A 19,668-nucleotide genomic window follows, 5' to 3' on the forward strand; every position below is an offset into this window, starting at 1 on the left:
ATTAAACTTTGGTCTCCATTCTATCAACAATGATACACATACTTTGCTTTCTGTTTAATACCAGCACTACTGAGCATAACAGTATTGCTTGCATTATGCATTTCTGTTTGTACATCTATGCAAGTTAGTCAGTACTCCAAACACCTCAACCAGCATGAGGATCTGTTAAAAATGGTTATGATGTCCCTGAGGAATCTCAGTGATTATTATATGAAACAAATAGTACCTGACAAAAGATCTCAAAGCAGATCTTGTCTGAGCCAAACAAGTCCATTCTATGTAACTTACACTCAGTAGCCAAATTTTTGGTGTATTTTTGCAAATGAACCTTAAAGAATTTATGAGCCAGTTTTGAAGTCTTCTCTGTACATATAGGTGTGTCATACAGTACAAACAGCTTGTATTTTGGTGTCTTGATTTTGTAAAAAGTCATTGCTACTAGTAGTATATTGGGAAGGGACTGGGTAGGATAACTTTGAAGTGCTCGCAGTAAGGCTATTGACCAGGCTTGCCTTGGTCACAATTTTGGGGTTCTTCAGCAAAGGGAGCTTCTATTACAATTAGCCAAGACTTTCTCCGCTCTCATGGCTGAAGTATTACCATTCCTTGTACAAGGAGCAGATCTGACACATCAGCCAGCTCTGTCTGAGAGAGCTTACAAATACAAGCAACTCAGCATGGGGACATCCCCATTATACAGACAGGGAACACAGACACGTGGCTGTACTGGGACTGCATCTGCTTCCAAGCAGGGAATTTCTTTGACTCATGGCACTACCAAGATGGGTGCGAACACCAGGACTCAGGGTGCACCATGGGGACTTCCTGAGTGACTTGCCAGTGAGCAGACAGATAAATGGTGGCAAGCAGGGAGCTGAACTCAAATTCCCCATGTCTCTGCTAATACCTTAGTGTCCAATCATCTTAGCCTCTGTTCGAAGAGTAGCTTTGGTACCCTCATTGTTGTTTGTTTTTTCCCTCCCTTCAAATACTGAGTTACTAGATTCAGCAAATGAGTATCAAACCTACCACAAGCAGTGTAAAGTCTGGAAAGTTTTCTTTTTATTCTGCATCAGCAGAAATCAAACCAACCTTCATCCTTCTCAGTACTACCTTTTGTGGGGAGTACTGCCTACTGAGAAGGAAGTCTTCTTGCTTGACATCAGTGAAGCATTCACCATTTTGTACTGTTCCTTGAGCATAGACTGATACAGAGCAAATCTCCAAACATACATGCACAAACATTTTTTTGCCTGCTTAACTTTTCTGGTGTCCATCATTTTCCTTACATTTATACAGAAGTGACCCAGACTGAAGATTCATTTAGAAAATGGTGTGACCCTGGGACAAATTGTTCATTAGCAAAATGGAGCATATTCTAAAACAGCAGAGACAAATCCAGCAGCAGTCTTTGCCCTCTTCTTGCCTCATACACCACAGCTTACAAGGGATTTGTCTTCAGATTTTCCATAGAATTCTCAGTGTCAAGGAACTGTCCGTTGTTCTACTAAAGCTGATACCTAACTGCTGAGCCAACACAAAGGGCAAGTAACAACCCAGTATTGGTCTTCAGTATATATATTTTAAAATATTAAATAGTATTTTATGTCTCTCCTCCCTCCTTAGCTATTGTGTGCAATAATGTCTTAACATACAAATCTATAACCTCCTCCACAACAAGCTGCTGTATATTTCCTGAATCTCATCTCATCTGTGTCAGTAAACATCAAGACTTTAGTGGCAATTCTTACCATTTACACCAGCCTCTTTGCAGTCAGAGTCCAATCCACCAGCTGTTCCCTACTGCTGAAGGATAAAACTGGACTCCGTAACAGTTCAAATTTTCTCCTTTGAAGCTGTGGAGCCTCAGCTGGCGTATATTGCTGTAATGCCCCTTTTTTTTAAAAAATTTTTTTACATTACTTTAATTTAAACCAGTTGAATGAGCCACTCCTCCTTTCCCCACACTCCCCACACATTTCCCCACCTTTCTAAAGGGTGGTCAAGTATAGATGACATCTTATGTGCAGCAGAATCTGTACCATGAAAATCAAACAGGCAAATACCAAAAATTTAGCAAGTGCCCTTTGTGGATCGAACTGATAAGAGTAAACTATCGCACACACTTGGGAGTGACAAAGAGTGTACAGTAAATGGCCTCTCTCTGGAGGCATGGATAGAGTCCCTTACTTAATAGCAGTGAAAAGTGAAAAATTCTCCTGTTTACAAAAATTTGCATCTTGCTGCATAAAGCAAGAGCATATCTGGGTTTTGATGGGTGCCATGGCAACAATGTTACTGGTGTATAGCATAGGAGCATTTTTAGAGGGTGGGAATAGGATGAAACAAAAAGCTCACTGGTTATTTGTGGACACCAGGACTTTTGCTGCAGACCCAAAGACAGATTCTCCTTCTTCTTATTCCTGGGTGGCTATTTACAGTTACCACCACATTCATACTTTCACTTTATACTGCGATTGTCCAGAAATAATGAAAAAAAGGAAAAACCTGCTAAAACGAGAAGGACGGATCCTAAACATAGTTCAGAGTTCCGTTAGATTTGCATCACTTAAAAGAGAAGAACAATGCTACTAAAACCACTATGGTTACTAGCAAAGAGCAAAACTACAGGATTATGTGTTCAGTAAAACCTATTCTTAAATACCATAATTGCTTTAAAAATATGCATGTAGAGAACAACAGATAACCATGGCTCTGCTTTTGTTCTGAAATAACTAATTTCAGCAGATATTACCTAGGAGTGAATGCTCCACCTTTTTTGAAATCTACAAAACACCTGCAGTTCTTTTTTAATTTGTATATTCTAGTGTCACTAAAGAGGTATTGAAACTGGAACCTCATGCATGCAAGCTCATGTGCTCTGAGATTTGTGTGCAAAGAGAACAGCATTAACAAATGGCAATATGAAATAACACCTACTGCAATGACTGGGGGTGTGTGGGGTGGCGAGAATTAGAGGGAAGTCATAGTGTTTTCTTCTTCAGCAATTGCCCAGAGCCATATCTCTAGGTCACTGCATACAAAGCATTATCCAAACTCTTGCCTATGCACAAACAGTTGCAATACCTGAGAAACAGACTTTGATTCTTTAATTCCAAGCTCCAGTTTATTTCGATTCTGGTATCTTAACAAAAATCTTGTGCAGTGTACTTTTAGTCTCTCTTTTGTAGTCACTTTTGAACATCTTGGCCAATTTGAGAGCAAGGTGGAAGTTTTAAAGAGAGTTCCTGGGTGTATCTTGTGAATGAGTGGCTGGAATATTTCATACCCGGAGAAGGCTGGAGTTAGGGCTCAAAAGTATTTTTAGACATAAGCAAATCCAAGCAGGAGAGAACTACAGGCAATCAGGGTCTGCAAATCCAGCTGCTTACACTGTGTTTTTCCAAACATTCACTGTTCTCACTCTGCATTGCTTCACAAACTTTGTTTCATTTTTGCTCAGATGGTACTAGTTTATTTTCTGTTCACGCAAAAGCCTTCTTGACTCTTGCAGCCCACATCTTCTGCCTTCCTGTTTCTTGCTCTCATTTTAGATCTGTTCACACAAGAGCCTTCTTGACCCTTGCAGCCCACATCTTCTGCCTTCCCATTTCTTGCTCTCATTTTAGATCTGTTCACACATCCTGCAATGCTTAACATCATCCTTGGGCCAGTGAAATTTGCTATATAACTTACATTTGTAAATCCTTCTCACAGTGTTCGTGTGATACACAATTGATTGTGTGATACATGACAGTGATCTGAGTTTGTCACCCTTTTGTATGTTGATATCCTTCAGATGACCTGGAGAATTAAAAGGATGAACAGTATATGCATTATTCTCAAGGAAAAATTTACTAGATAAGCCAACTTTATCATGGCATCTTACTGTTTTGTAATAAGATTTTATGAACCAAAAAATGTCTAACAGCAAGCTGCATGTAAAAACCAGGAATCATAAAAGGCAGTATCTGTTTCTTTAAGATTAGCAGGACAAACTTAAGTCCAGTATTGCATAGCTTAGAACGAAGAAAAGATTTGTATGACTCTGCGTTTCAGACTTCTTTGTGGCCCAGGAATAAAATATGCTGCCTTCATACAAGAATCTGGTCAAATATATGGTTGCTTTGCACAGCTGGGTCCACTGTCTTTGAGTCATAGCTATGTAATTACTCTAAGATCTATACTTGTTTTATCTTCTTTAACAAGCCTTCAGTTCCTTGAAGATCCTCCCCTCCCTTAGCAATTTAGTTTACTTAATAGATTACTTATTTTCACTTTACACAGGGTTGAGAACCATGGCCTTGCTACAGATAGGGTAGATATATCTTTATTGAGTCAAACACCACAGCAAATGCCTGTGTTCCATCCATTAATAAGTTACATCCATAAGCTGTATGAAATAAAAGTCATATTCACCTTCCTGGTTCCTCACTCCTTGTTCAGAAAAAAATTCCAACTACTGCACTTACAAAGTGTTCCAAGTGTGAATAAAGGTTAGAAACACATGTTCTTGAGTCTGTAGGCAGACTGAAAATGCTAGAGAAAAGTGCTGCTTGCACTTGTTAGCTTCACTGGCAGGTCAGCTAAAAACACGTTCAGTATCTGTTTCACTTAAAAAGGGGGATTTTGCATCTTTTGCACTGAGCAATCCATGTGGTGACAAAACTCACAATTACAGGAGCAAAATTATTATTATTGATCTTCATTGGGAGTCTCCCACTAATTTTAATAAGCATGATTCAGGAGAGAGAGGAGAATGGTATTCTAAATACAGATTGTCATGCACAAAACAGGGGATTAGTTCTCCCTTACTACATGAATCGGACACCTGAGAAACCTGGGTTTATTTCAGACATTGCAGCAGAGTAGCATTTCAACAGATGTAGATTTGAGAAATGCACAGTTCTGAAGTCTCTCTTGGCAGCAGCTACATATTGCTTGGAACTATGAATCAGTGTAGGTGACATAGTAACGACTTAAATTATTGAGTGTAAAGCAAGATATTTTAATAAGCAAGGTGATCATTATGGCAGCCTACTACACTTCCATACTGCTTGTAGAAGTTTCCACCTACTCATAAGGTGTTTAAAAAAAGAAAGAAGAGGTGGTGATCAGCTAATTTAATGTAACATACTATGCCATTTTTTTGCCTACTGGTGGCTAATTCTGTCCAGACTGCTGGCACACGAGAGGACAGTATACTTCCCTGCTTGCTGTTTTGTCCCTGAAGAGATGGGAGCTACGTTCTTGCTACGGAGGACCTGACTAAAAAGCTCGAAGCAGAGGAAGCAGGTCCCCAGCTCAGGCAAGAGCCACAACTGACACTGCATCGGCTTGATTTGCAGGGCTTCAGCTTTGAACAGCACCAAATACTTTCTCAAACACAGCTCTGAGCACTACCCGGCTCTCCAGCAGTAGTTCAGACCTCCTCCAGCACAGGCTGGGACTATGAGTCAGTCAGCCAACTCAGAATATCTGAATGGCTCTGACCAGTCTGCCTCACAGATGTAGTTGTACAATGCTTTCTTAAATCAGCAGATCCAAAAAGGGGGCACAACAAACTTCACATCAAGTCAAGCAGACGAACTCTGCTCTGGCTGTTAAGCTTTACAATTACATGAACTCTGTTTTTCTGCACGTGCTGTGTTTCAGACTGAAATGCTTAAAGGGTCTGCTTTTTACACCAGACTGCTCTGACAACGCTTCTTCGGTTGCAGTTTCCTTCATAAATGCACACCATATTCTATCTACACGTTCCGCAAGAAGTTGGGCAGTGAATTTTAAGCGCATTGTTTCTTTTCACCTTAACTCATCATTGTAATACCTTAAGCATGTGTCCATGCTACCTCTGAAAGACAAAGAACGTAGTGCTCATAGCTTATCAAGTGAAGCAAGGGCACCACGGTTAGGTAGCACACAGTCACTGTAGAAAGTATTCTGTTTCCCTTCATGCTGATTGGGCTGTGGCGATGGTACAGCAAAACTGTGACTGAAGATCTGATTATTGCACAGAAACAAGCAAGCTGTTGTTGGCAAACGTATGTATTTTGAGCATCCCAATGCTTTCACTAAGTACTTCAGCAACTCCAGCACAACAAATGGATTTTATGAGTAAATGTTACCAAGACCGGGAAAAGTCTACCAGTTCTCTCTGCTCCTTCAGCTCAAAGGCCCAAAGCTGCTTTGAAATTCTAGAACTTCACCAAGTTAATCAATTCCACCACTATATAACAGGCCAGTGGAGATGCATCACAGTATGCAGTGAACAAATCTGAGTATTGCAACACCTCTTTAAATAGCTGGCGAGACGCTAATATCAGAAACAGAGAGCAAGGGTCAGTTTATAAATACATGCCAGACCTGTGTTTTTGTAGTAAGAAGTCTCAAAATCTAGTACAGGAGCAGTGAAGCAAAAGGTTCAAAAGAAAAAGCATACAGCTAACAACCATTATTGGCCTGAACTTATGAAAACCGGGCAAGACTGATTTCTTCTCACATAACTTTGGATATTTTAATATACCCTTCAGCTGAGTTATTTAACTGCTTTACCATCTATAGTTCTGCATAAAGAACACAGGGGATGGTGGGGGGAATCCTTCTAGTGCATATTTGCAGGACAGATTCCAACAGCACTTTAAAGTCACTTCTTTTCCCTGTGAAAGTGAAGATAAAATTTCTTTTCCCTTCCTAAAGCGAAGATAAAATTAAGAAATTTCAAAAGCAATAGATGTCAGGATGCTTTTTGGATTAAGTAGTTCCTTCCACTACAGAAAACTCAGTCAAACACACATACACACACCCCTCAGCAGACATTGTTCACTATACAAACTTTTCTCAATCTGTAATACTTTGGAGTAGGCAGTTATGTATAAAACTGCTTATCTCTTCTGTTAAAACCTTACATTAATTACACAGCGAAAAAGAGAGAACAGGAGATCCAAAGTTGTTAGTTTATTTTAATTATTGTCCTGCACAGTCACTTCAGAAAAAGGGAAAGCATCTTCTGAATAAATTTTTCCTTTCAAAAACTCAACTGCATCTTCATTTGTCATTTCCTGAAACTTCTTGTTCAAGACCTGGAAGAAAGGAAAAGGAAAGGGTACATTAATTCTGTTGTCTTTAGCAAACTACTCTGTTCCACAAACCAAGTGCTCAGTGATGGGAAGGACATAGGGAGTCTCTGTATTTTGAAAACAAGTTGACTTAAATCATTCATTCTATAAATATCAGGGAAATAAGCCAAAGTCACATAGGTTTTTTAGCTACAAAGCAATTCAGTGGCTTGATTTTTTCTTTCCCTGCTGAACTATGATTATATTTATTTTGCTGATAATCGTAAGTGGTAGCTTGCCTTTCTCCCCAGTGACACCATTACTACCTTCTAAGTAGAGGTGATATACAATTACCACTCTGGAGAAGGCTCACCATTCCCTGCAAGGCCTGTTCTACCAAACATACTCATTACTGTGCAGGTAACAGGACCAAAACAAAGAGTAACAGGACTCTTCTTACCAGAATCACATGATAGCCCAGTCTATTTAGATGTCGCTTCTTCACTGCCAGCTTCCCTTGGGGGTGCGTTGTGCCCACACAGAAGGCAGACAGAGGAACAAAGAGAAAAGCCAATCTACAACCAAGAAAAGCAGGGAAGACTCCACTGTACAAATGCAGAATACGCGTTTTTAAGACTGATTCAATGATGTCCTTTAACACTGCAGAATATATAGCTGTCTTTCTGACAGGCAAAAACGTCAAGACTGCACAAATTTCATTATTCTTTTCCTTTTCCAGACTTAAGTAATTTACCCTCTCTTCCATGAGCTTCACACAAGTACCAGCATCTACCAATCAAACCAATACAGCAGAATTAAGCCCTTAGATCTCCGCTTCTCCCACAATGAGAAGGAAGCAGCTCATTCAAAACTCTACATTATTTTGACAGCTTCTGCATTTACTATGATCCTTTGCTAATATTCAGGATCAGCTACTTCCTGCCATAAAAACCTACTTGGAAGGGAGAGGAAAGCTGAATGCCTTGGAAGCCTGACAATGAGTTTCTGTTAAGACAATCACTAGTTCTCCTTTTCCCAAAAAGCAAACCATACAAAATACTTTGCTGTGCAGTGATCCAGCACACAAATGTTACATATTACCCAATTCTACTTAAGCATTACTTAAATGATATATGTCCCACTTCAGTAACTGAGAGGTCATTCTTCTACACAAGATTAAATTAATCACCTAAAATGTGGATATGATGATCATTTTTATTCAAATTATGTCTCAGCAGCTGAATTAATAGCCATAACATACCATTGAGATGCATATTTTAGAGACTTAAGAGAATAACTGAATGTTTAATTGGACACACAATACTTGGAATTTAAAAACCGTAACGTTGCAATTTTTTTGAAAGGATTTCAGTTGTACTTCAAAACCTGTACCCATTACAAAAGTATCAGATTACTGTGACATTTCCTGACTCTTTCTCTGAAATGTTAAGTTTTAGCCTCTGTTAGAAGAAAGTAGTCAGCTGCATGAGGTGTTGCTCTGAAATGGCATGGCCATTTTTGTATATTGCAGATTACAAATAACAAGTCAGTTATCTACTTTGCTTCTGCAAATCAGTGAACCAAAGTAGTAACTGGATGGAGTATATACAAGTAAAACTACCCTGCTAGAAAAAATACGCAGTCAAAAAAGACACCTTTGAACACTTGAGTCAGCATGATCATCTGTTGCAGCTATTGGGAGCACTTTCTTTCTGTCTGAATCCATTCTGATTTCAAAATCTGAAACAAAATAACAAAATACTTAATACTGCAAGAGGATTATTTTCAACTGCTTTAAAATGAACACCTCATTTGCAAAAGTTAACAGACACTGTCACTGCTCTGTTTCTAATTGCTGTTCTCTAATAATTTACATATTATTGATGGCATTATTGATGGCCTCCCTGCAACAAATATAAACACCTATAGTTTGCACAACTCCAGAAAAAAAACATTTATTTTTGGAAACTGCAGATGTAACTTTATGGGAATGAAATCATCATTTCAAGAAACTAGTCTTGATCACAGTCTGCCCTACCTACTCAGATCTCCCCGTAGTATGATTCCTCATTAGAAGTATTTGGGAAGAAAAGTATTACAAATAAAAGAAAAATCTGTAATCTGGGTAGCTGGCAAAAAAATAAGTAATATAAAAATAGAAAAGAAAGCAAGTGTTACGAAATGATCACCTGTGAAAGGTTATATCCCATTTAATAAATGAAAGCAGAACCCAAACCTTAGCCAGAATTTCAGAGAAGAAACAAGTCAGAGAACAAAAGCAGGCTGCTGTTTGGCTTCATTTCTAATGTGACTTTGTACTAACATGTCGAGTCTCTCAAACACAGCTGGCCATATTGCAATTATGTACAATTAACATCTGCTTGCTGTTGCTTAACAAAAAGTCCAAAGCAATTTTGTAAATAAGAGCAATCATAAATTTTTAGTAAATTGACTTAAATACTTTAACAGAAGCATCCCAGAAAGTAGATTCACCAATCAAGGGCATCATTTGTTAAACGACTGTCTTCAAAGTGTTACACTTTTAATCACTTGCACCCTACACAAATTTATTATCACCTTATTATTTTGGGGATTATAAATCTACATTTAAAAGAATATGACAGTAATTTGGCTTCATACCAATATGATATTTATATGGCAGGTGAACATTTTGCTGAAACATGTTCTCATCTCCCAGAAGTTCTATCAGTGCCTCCCGAGCCTTTCTGAGATTAAAAGATACCAATGAGGGGAAATTATCAGTCAGCACAAATGCAGGCTTTGTGAAGGAAGGGCTATCAAGTTCCATACATGCTTTCACACAGCGAAGCATCACTTCCTTTTGTTCTTTGTAAAGATCATCTGAAAAAGACACAAAAAAAATATTACATCCGATGTAGCATCTCAGATTTTTTATTATCATTTATAGTCTGTTCTGGCAGAGGAAATGAATTGCAATATAGGAATCAAAACCCAGTATTTTTTTTCACTGAATATTATTGAGTATCTTCAATATATTGTTAAATATACACCATTAATTCTCTAATTATAATAATAAAGTCCATGGCTGGGACCTGCCCATTCATCCAGTCTTTCTCTCTACTGTACACAGCTCTGCGCATGAAAACCATTTATAAAATCCAGACCACTAGAAACCTATTTATAAAACAAAGAAGAGATATCAGACTTGGCCTGTCTGTACTATACTCTGTTTGAAACTGTACTTTAAGATTACTAAACTGCGCTGACTCTAAGCAGTTACAGCTTTACAGCTTTCAGGCTCAGTCACAGCAGGCTCACAGCAAGACAGTGTTTTACTGTAAACTGGATTTCTGCTCCACTGAACTACTCTACTGGTTGTACAGAATTGTAATGTGGAAACCGAATTCTACTACAAGTTCTTCACTGTAACTCAGAGCAGTCAAAAAAACCCCAACCCTTTTACTCTAGTGATTCCAGGTACTGTTGGTTCACAAAGGTTAGGACTTCCTTTGTTTTTAAAAATGCCTGAACATCTGGCTCTTACATTTCTACCATTTCCACAAATCTCATATCCACCTCTCTCCATGTGCACATCTACTATTAAACTGTTGCTATCATGGGTCTCAAGACAATAAGCCTGATGCCCTAGTGCAGAAACAGATCACTTAGATCACCATAACTATGTTAGTTTAGTCTTGAGGACTTCAAATTTAGTATTAATCATGTTTGCATTCTTCAATTTCTAAACTTTAACACAATTACAATCACTAACGTACAGAGGCAGACTATCACTTTTAAAACAAGAACATGACAAAATAATGCCTGACCTGACAGTATAAGTTCACCCCTGTTGTCCTTTTGCAGCAGCTCATCAAGTGCACGATGAGGAAGATATCCCAAGATGCAAAGTGAATACACTGCCTTCAGCAGTTCTGTGTTGGAAATCTGAGGGAGGTATTTATTCAAGCAGCTATGAAGAGTCTCAAAAAACCTTTTCCAAAAGGAGAAGAAAAGTATCTTAATACACAAATAAGGCTATATAAAAAACAGATTTCAAACAAAAATGCAAGGCAGAAATCTTTATTGTCTTGTATAATCATATATTCTGTAAACTAACATTAGCTTTTGATTGTCTTTGAGGATACAGCTACTATCAACAGATTTAGTAACCTGGTCAGACTAGAACCAAGGTCTCCATTTTCAATTACAAAGAAAAATTTCTATGTAGAAAAAACATGAAAAGGCACAGCAAATCTGCCTTACAGATTAATAAACCAAGATGATGATCTCTTTCACAACTGAAATCAAATACTTTGGTCAAATCTAACGACTACATGAAGAGAATGTATTACCAGGCATTCTAAGATAAAACCTACAGATGCTTTTGGCTTCTGGGAACATAGTTGAGTCGTGAATACACTCGAAGAACAATCAAAAGGTTTTTCAAGTTGAGAAATTCAGGATCTTCTGTCACCTTCTCCGCAAAAATACCCATCAGTTCACTAGGCTGAAAGCCAAGTGTCTCAAAGGCAGAAAGAAGAAGGATAATCTAAAAGAAAAGACAGTTTTATAAAGTCCAGAAAGCCAGTGAAGTGGATCCTACCTGTTGATTTCATAAAAGACATTTTTAATGAAAGAAAATTTTTCAAACTGTAACAGCCCATTTATTTCTTATTGCTGTATTCATCAATAAATATAAAAGCATTTCAAAAATTCAATGATATCAGCTTCATCAGATTGGTATTCCTAAAAAAATCTGTTCTGCAAAGTTCAAACACAAACATGAAAGGTAAGATGGAAAGTACCCAATGATATTCTGCTAGTAGCACTACAAATTATTTGGTCTCAAACTCACCTGTCTTTTGTCCCAAAGGCAGGCAGCAGAAGTAACATAGTCTGCTAATGCTGAGAACAGTTTTACATTACGGTACTGGAGACTGCTGCAACCTTCCAGAATGAGAATTAACTGCCAAAACGGAATATCATGGACATTCTCTGTAACAGAAGAGCATAAAATGGACAAATGATACAAAGCAATGGGAGTTGTAGGTTGGAGACATTGTGGGAACAGTTTGGCTAAGGGATGGAGGAGCAGAGAAAAAAAAATCAGAAAAGGAACTGCAGAACAGACTGAGAATAGTTGGGCAAAGTCAGCTGAGGTAGAACACACTTAGAAACAAAGGCAGAGGAAACCAAGTGAGCCAGGATCAGGTTAGAAGGGATGAATCAGCAAAAGGGGGCAAATTAACAGAAGCAGCAAGAAGATTGTGTTCTCAGATTCTTGATTTTAAGGACCTCCCTCCACTCAGCATGGAAACCCTGAAACTGGTCCCTTTAGTACTGATTGAGCCTTTGGGCTGTCCACCATGTCAGCTGAGGGAGTAACAGAAAGGTGGATTCTAAAGCTGCTGATAAATCAGAAACAAGCACATGACAAAATTTACATTTTTCCCCCATTTCATTTTACAAAATGGAAAGAAGCCACGAACATGAATCTATGTCTAAAAGGCACTAAAGCATTACTGTATACCAAACTGGAAAACATGGAACCATAACACAACCTCTTGGCATATGAATGTGATGACACAGATGAAGCACCAGGTGACAACAGACTTCTGCAAAAGACTGCTGCTTCATTTACTACACAAGACAGACCTACTCTTGAGATGAAAAAGATTAAGTACTGAAGAACAATGCTCTCTCCCGAACATTGCACTGTTTGCTGCAATGAGGGGCATACATGTCATAAAAGACAGTGACTGCAAGAGAACACAACAGTTACAGCAGCAAGAGCAGCAGCCATCAAAACTAGACTTTATCTTTCCCTCTGACAGAGGACTCAAGAGGATAGCAGGAGAATAACTGAATTTAACTCCTCTAAGTTGTCCTTAGTGACTTTCTAGGCTCAGCATAAATGCTGTTACTTCATTTCTTCAAGTGCAGAGTGCTGACAACTGCAATTGAAGCCAGTGAGATCTGTGCATCACAAAGTGACTTGTAATGCTAGGTACTCTTAAAGAAGGCAGGCTAACAGAATCTCGTATTACTGGACACTTTGACCTTAACCTATCTCTTCTGCATAATCAGGAAATGAATACCACCACTACTGGGTCACTCGTTTGCTGCTGCAAAAAATTAACTCAATTAGTATCTATGAAGTACACAGTTAATACAATTCTGGTCAGGTCCCCAGATACAGGAGAGGGGGCTACTTTCTTGAGAGACCCATCAACAGCATAGGACCTGGAAAACCTGATGGAGAATTCCTTTGCCCCATGGGCCTCAAAGCATGGCCCACCCTCTTCTTTCTATTCCATGTCCAGCCTCTGATAGGGGTCACTTCTGCCCAGAAATTAATCACTCTGTCCCCAGAGCATCATTTGCATGATGTCTGGCATATAAGTCCTGAGAATATGCACTAAAAAATGCAGAAAGAACTATTGAGTAGTTCCTCACTCCATATATCCATCTAGCCTACATACTAAGTGTGGTGAAAGTCGTATGGGAGAAGCCAGTATGTGTAATTAAAGACTGTGTCCTAACACATATGAGCAACCACGACAAATAAAGGCTGTACAAGCAACCCAAACACTCCTGGTTCATTTATGTTAAGAATGCTATTTTGCTATCTTAATGTTTTTTAGACACAAATTCAAATGTCTTTTAAGTGTGAATCAATACATACTGACCACATATACTTAAGAAATGTATTGTAAAGGTACGGGGAGAGGTGAAACCATTAGCGTTCATTTAATTTTTTTCTAGGCTACAGCACTAAGTCAGTTATTAAGCAGCATTCAATAATTAAATCCAGTTTATAAGGGAAACACTATGTTCCCTTTTGTTTATCAACTAATCACACTAAGCCACCAATCCATCCTGCGAGGTGTACACATCTAATGCAGATTTGTTTTAGAAGTTTATCTGAAATCTATTTTTTCTTGCTAGAATTCAATTCTTTTTCCTAAATTCTGCATACAGAAAAATGAAAATACATGTAATTCAGGTGAATGTTAAGAAGGGCAGACGACAAGAGCTATTTGCTTTCATTACTAATCAGTAATTTTCTGTCTTGTTGATTGTCAAATGGTTCCACATTACTATAATATCCTGTAAAACAAAGATGTTTCCTGAGTTTTAAAGGAAATCAGAAAAGGGAGATGAGACAATAATTAGGAAGAATTTGGTATAAGGAAGGGAAATTTAATAAACTTTTTTTTTTTTTTCTTACCCTGGATCTTTTTACTGCAGGCATTCAGGATTGGAATGGAACAATAATTCATTGCAACAAGAGCCAAAAACACACGCAGAGCATTCGGGGAAGTCAGATGGTCTCTCTCTTTCAAAACTGCCATCTAAAGTGAATTAAGAGTTTATAAAATGCTTCATTCTTCACGTATGTTATCAGTGCTTTCTGATGAAGGCATTTTCACCAAAACTTTCCCAAACTCCTCAGCCTGTTTAGACTTATATGAAAGAAACCAAGCAACAAACGGCAAAAGCAAAGTAACTACTCTAAATTTAATATACAATTATAGCAGATCAAGTATTCTAGAGCTGTGTCACTATACAAATTACCAGCAATTTGCCTTTATATTTTTTTTTAAAGAAGTCTCAGTAAAGCTCATTTGCAAATGCTGTGAATATGTATCCTCTACCAATTCTTAAAAAAATAGCAGAAATATAATTAGCACAGCTGACTTATTTAATAGTACTCCAAGTATTGTTTTGGATGCATGCAAAAGCTGTAAGCCTTCAAAGTGATCCAATAGCACACTGAATGGTGTATCTTTAATACAAACACTCAGCTATAAACGTGGGCTGAGGCACAGCAGGTCAGCTGTGATGCCTCAAAGAGACTTCATTTATCAAAGCAGTAATTAGATGGATATAAATTACATTAAAAATGAGACTACAAAGCACAGCGGCTATTAAAATACAATATTCTTACTGCATGCATATCAGAAGTTAAATACAAAATGTATCTACACCAGAAACTACACAATATTAAAAATATTAAAAATAGCACCATGTAGGCTCGGAAAAATTAAGAGCTCCCTTCAGTTAACATGTGGAAACGTTACTTTCCTCTCAGTTCCATATTGCACCACATCTTCAGATTTTAGGATTTACTTACATCTAACACACTGCATGAGCTCCCTGCACTGCTTTATTCTCGCCCAGTTTTCCCATCAGTGTTATCTTCCCTCACTTCCTCATGAATGCTACTACAAATTCTGACCTCACAGCTCTTCAGCTATATGATTAAAAATCACAAGGAGGCCCTGTTTGACAGAAGGTTTCAAATTGTCTTTAAATCAGGGGTTGAAACCCAGTACACCCTGCCATAAAACCCACAGCCTGCTCCCAGACACTGTATCTCTCAGGGGACCTTTCAGATACACAGGAAGATAAGGCCATGAGCTAGGCGAGTTCTCCTGGCACCTCGTTCTCAGTGGTCTAGCCCTGTACCACTACTGGACACAGCCCCATCATGATCTGGTTTTCTGTCTTGTCTTCCAGCCACAAGCTGGGCAAGGGAATCAGGGCACAGCCTCTAAGTGCTTCTATGAAATACCATGTGGCCAACCAAAAAACAAGAGGTGAGGGCACTGCTATTCCTTTTGTACCATGTCCATTGCTTTCTGCCCCCTTTCATGGTGAGATATTCCCAGCCTCCAAATTTATGTTCTTCCTACAGATATAGCTGGAATATGATTCACTTTATTATACTTTCTTCCCGAGTGTCTGGAAAGAACCATACACAATTTATAAACAACGCAAGAGCACAGGCTTTATTGAAGTAAAAATGAGCCTCCGACTAAATTTACCTCTAATTTCTTTTTCAGGAAGACTGGAGCATCTTTTCCCATGCATTTCATCAGGTTTTGCAGTATAAAGATGTCTCTGATACTCGGAATGCGCTGCTCCACTAGCAATCTGATGAAGAAACACACACAAGGCCTTGAGCTACAGAGAGTAACTTTAATAGACCTTTCCTCATTTCAGCAGAAACAAGTAGGTACCCTCATTTTCCCTCACTGATATACTCCTAATGTAAAGCTGTAATTCTCTGCTCCTCACCCACCTCCTTTTTTGCAGCATTGGCATAACTCTACATGATATACCTGCAGCACAGATATTTTGCACATGGAAATAATTACATGCTTTCTTAATGTTATCCTGATAGACGCATGTTGTCACCAATATATTAAGAGCAGGGGCACTTGACCAGACTGCACATGTGACTGTGCAGATGTGAGTGCTGTTAAGCCTCAAGGAATTAACACTCTTCTGCAGAAAAAAAGAGATTGCACATTTTTACCATAAAATCATCTATGTCTAGGCAAGTTCTGAAACCATTAGGAAACTTGGAGACAGATACTGACAACAACTTGGTGTAAGTGAGGACAAAAACCAAACAAGCAGTGCTGTGGGCTGCAGGAACAGAAGGGGATATTGTAACATAGAGGGATCATAAGCACAAGATGGAGTTCTGCATTCCCAGCACCTCCTTTTCTGGCTCAGAAGGAGGTATTGTAATTGTTTTGTCTGAAACACCCTTAAATATACCTGCACAACTACAAAAATTTGAATTGTCGCTTTCTAAGGCACTGCTCTGAAATTCATCCCTGCAGATACAGCTTCCTACAAATGGGCAAAAGCTCTAGACATCAAGACAGAAAGAGCTGTAGGTGGATCTCCTGCTTTCCACCAATGTACAAGAATGTACCAGCAGAAACTGGTTTTTGTGTAACTAACACACCCACCTTCTCAAAACTGGACCTGACACAGGACCAAAAGTACTAATCCAAGGCAAGTTTTGTGACAGCCTTAGTAAAAAAAAAATCTCATGGGAGCAAGGAGATTGCTTACCCACATAAATCTCATTGGCACAGAAAAAAATCACTACAGCCAAAGAAGTTATTCTGATAAACCACTACACACAAGGCCTTGCTGGATGCACAGCTAAAATCTAAACTTAATTTTTACTTACTAAATTAAAAGAAAATACTTCCTGGCTGTTAAACAGCATTTTTCATGATAAATCAAAATACTTCACAAAGTAAACTAGTCTCATTACCTTCTTTTTACACACTGATAAAACAAGAGGCATAGATATGTGAAGTGACTTGATCAACACCACAAAAAAACCAGAGTGGTGGAGCTGCAGTGAGAATATGAACCTCCTGCAGAGCAGTCTAGCACCCCATGCCATTGGAGGCCTTTCTGCTTGAAACTGCAAAACAATGTCTAAAATCCCTGTCTTGTACAGCTGTTAACTCATGTGATCATTTAAGTCCTAAAACCACAGCATGTCTTATGTGTGGACATCCACTCCATGACTTCTAAAAGACATATATTCAAACAACATTTAAATATGACACATGTGAAAGATAGGTTTTTCTCACTGTAATCCAGCTTGAAGAGCGCTCACATTCTTGTCTTTATCCAGCCCTGCTAAAGCAGTTGCCAAAACTGAGATACATCGGTTATCAAGTTGATTGAGCTTCTCCTGTTAAAAAGTTTTCAGTGTCAGATAACTTCAAACCAGTAAAAGTTTCAGGAAAGAAAAACTACTCAGTCTTAATCTGTACCTGCTGCCTTTTCTTTCCCTCCAGAAGTCAATTCATAAGCTCTAATTCCACAGTGACCTCCATGGTCTCACATCAGTCAAATTTAGTTGATTTGAAAAGGGTAATGATTTCTGAGACTTCTATTAAATCTGTCTGAAATCAGACAGTGGTTTCAAAAATGAAGGAAATTAGAAGTACACACAAATTAACTATGGGAGCCCAGTTTCCACAGAAAATGAGACTAAACCAGGGACATAACACAAAACTCTCTCTGATGCTACACAGCTTCCCAGAATTAGCCTCAAGGTTTCAGCCCAAACTCAGGAGAAGAAGGATCCTGATACTTACTTGGCACACTCTCAGCAAAGTCTGGACTAGGAGAGTGTTCTGAGGAACACCGAGGTTCACCATGGCATGCAGACTGAACACCAGATCGCCCCGTGTCATCCTTCTGGAGTCCCGCAGCAGCTGCTGACAAAGCTTGACAAATGCTGGGTGCTCAAAGATCAGCTGCTTTTCATAACGCTGCTGGTCTTCGGACAGGTTTTTAAAGAGCCTCCATACCGTAGTTAAACAGCTTGTAAAGTGCTTAGTGGAAACAGCAGACTCTGAAGCCAAGTCCAGTGCATCACAAGGACAGGTACATTTCCGGAGACTATTAAAAAACTGTTCGCTATGATCCATTACATGCTTCACTTTGAAGCTCCCAGAATCATCCAGCTTTTCAAGTTCCAAGGAGCACTGGGGAGCCTGCTGACTCACCAAAACCTCCGTACTTTTCTCTGGCTGTATTTTAGCACCTGTGCTAAAAACATCTGTCTTTTGAGATACAAATCGAAGAGATGATCCATGCAGAGAAGGAAAAATACTTAACCATAAAGTGTGTTTTCTTGTTGTGGCTGAAGATTTGGGAGCGAGCACAGAATTGCACCTATGTATGCATCTAACAGTATTTAACAAATAACTTATTTTATTATTCATTTTTGCTAGCATCTCATGAGTACATTTGAAATGCCAATTCGAAGTAAGGGATCTGATGAAATTCTACTAGTGGAAACAGTCCTGGAGAAATTGCAGAAGAGCACTTATCTGCAAAAACAATTGAAAATTATGGATTAGTTACTGGACTTACCATTCCTAAAGTTTCAATTCCATATCTATGCACATCTTTTACAGGAGTGGGGAAAAACACTTCGGGAAAAGATCCCTGGAAAAGGGTTTGCAGAGGGACTTCAACTGGGCCTCCTACGTTTTAGTCAAGTCAGCAGAAGGCGAACTCATCCTGGGTGTCAGCCCTTCGCTGTTCTAACCACGACACGTGCCGAGGGAGAGCCCTTTCCTCACCCACCTTCCACCGAGCAGACGCGCCCCCCGCCACGGCTCCGGAGGCTCGGGGCCACCCCCAGCTCCGGCGGACGGAGTCCCGCCGGGCCCGCCCCAGCCGCCCCGCCGCTGCCCCAGGGCCCGCCCGGCCGGGGCAAGGCCTCTGGCTTGCGGGCTCGCTTCCTGCAGGCGCCGGAAGGCTGCCCGGGGGCACGGTGCCGGGGGCACGGTGCCGGCGGCGCAGGCCCGGCGCCTTTCGGCGGCTTCGCACGGGCTGGGGACGCCGGCCGCGAGGGCGGGCGACACCGGGGCTGGCCGCCACCCGCCGCAACCCCGCCGCCCGGCAGCCGCTACCTGGCACGCCGCGGCGCCATGACGGCCCGGCTCCCCCGCCCCGCGCGCTCCCGGCGGGCCTCGCGAGAGGGACGGCGCGAGCCGAGGGACAAGCGGCGGCAGCGGCGCGTTGCTGCGCAACGGCCAGGCGGCCGGTGGAGGGAGCCGCGCGCATGGCCAAGTGGGTGCTGGCGGGTGAGGCTCCCCGCGCGTACCGCCCGGCCCGGCCCGCCCCGCACCTGCCCCTGCCCCGCACCTGCCCCTGCCCCGCGTCGCTCTAGAGAGCGGCGCCCGTGCGGCGCGCTGCCCCTGCCCCTTCTAGCCAGCCTTCTCCCCCCGGCCCCCGTCGGCGAGGGTCCTGCGTCACTAGCTGCTGTCCCGCCGGGGCGGCCTCCTCA

At 40.4% G+C, this 19,668-nt stretch overlaps 2 protein-coding genes across 5 annotated transcripts in view; one reads left to right on the forward strand and one right to left on the reverse strand.

Annotated features, from left to right (window-relative positions):
- Positions 1–6,939: 6,939 nt before the first annotated feature.
- FASTKD2 (FAST kinase domains 2) lies at positions 6,940–19,365 on the reverse strand. 2 transcript variants are annotated; one of them, XM_055812653.1, is made up of 12 exons: positions 19,292–19,365; positions 17,963–18,703; positions 17,450–17,553; positions 15,869–15,977; positions 14,269–14,392; positions 11,893–12,032; positions 11,414–11,586; positions 10,865–11,028; positions 9,696–9,917; positions 8,711–8,795; positions 7,516–7,630; positions 6,940–7,079 (listed from the first exon to the last, which is right to left on the reverse strand). In XM_055812653.1, exons 2-12 carry the CDS (start codon positions 18,605–18,607, stop codon positions 6,960–6,962), a joined length of 2,001 nt encoding a protein of 666 aa, XP_055668628.1. In that variant the 5' UTR covers positions 18,608–18,703; positions 19,292–19,365; the 3' UTR covers positions 6,940–6,959. The 2 variants fall into 2 exon arrangements, with proteins under 2 accessions (XP_055668628.1, XP_005237127.2); XM_005237070.4 differs by lacking the exon at positions 19,292–19,365 and adding an exon at positions 18,963–19,115.
- Positions 19,310–19,668, forward strand: part of MDH1B (malate dehydrogenase 1B) — a 31,209-nt gene continuing 30,850 nt past the window's right edge. For 2 of the 3 annotated variants that reach the window (XM_055812655.1, XM_055812654.1), the window contains exon 1: positions 19,310–19,451. In XM_055812655.1, the coding sequence (XP_055668630.1) occupies positions 19,310–19,451 (142 nt within the window). Of the gene's footprint in view, positions 19,466–19,668 lie in introns of all 3 variants that reach the window. The other variant, XM_055812657.1, reaches the window with a different exon arrangement.

The sequence above is a fragment of the Falco peregrinus genome, chromosome 8 (assembly GCF_023634155.1).
Source record: "Falco peregrinus isolate bFalPer1 chromosome 8, bFalPer1.pri, whole genome shotgun sequence".
NCBI classification, from domain to species: domain Eukaryota; kingdom Metazoa; phylum Chordata; class Aves; order Falconiformes; family Falconidae; genus Falco; species Falco peregrinus.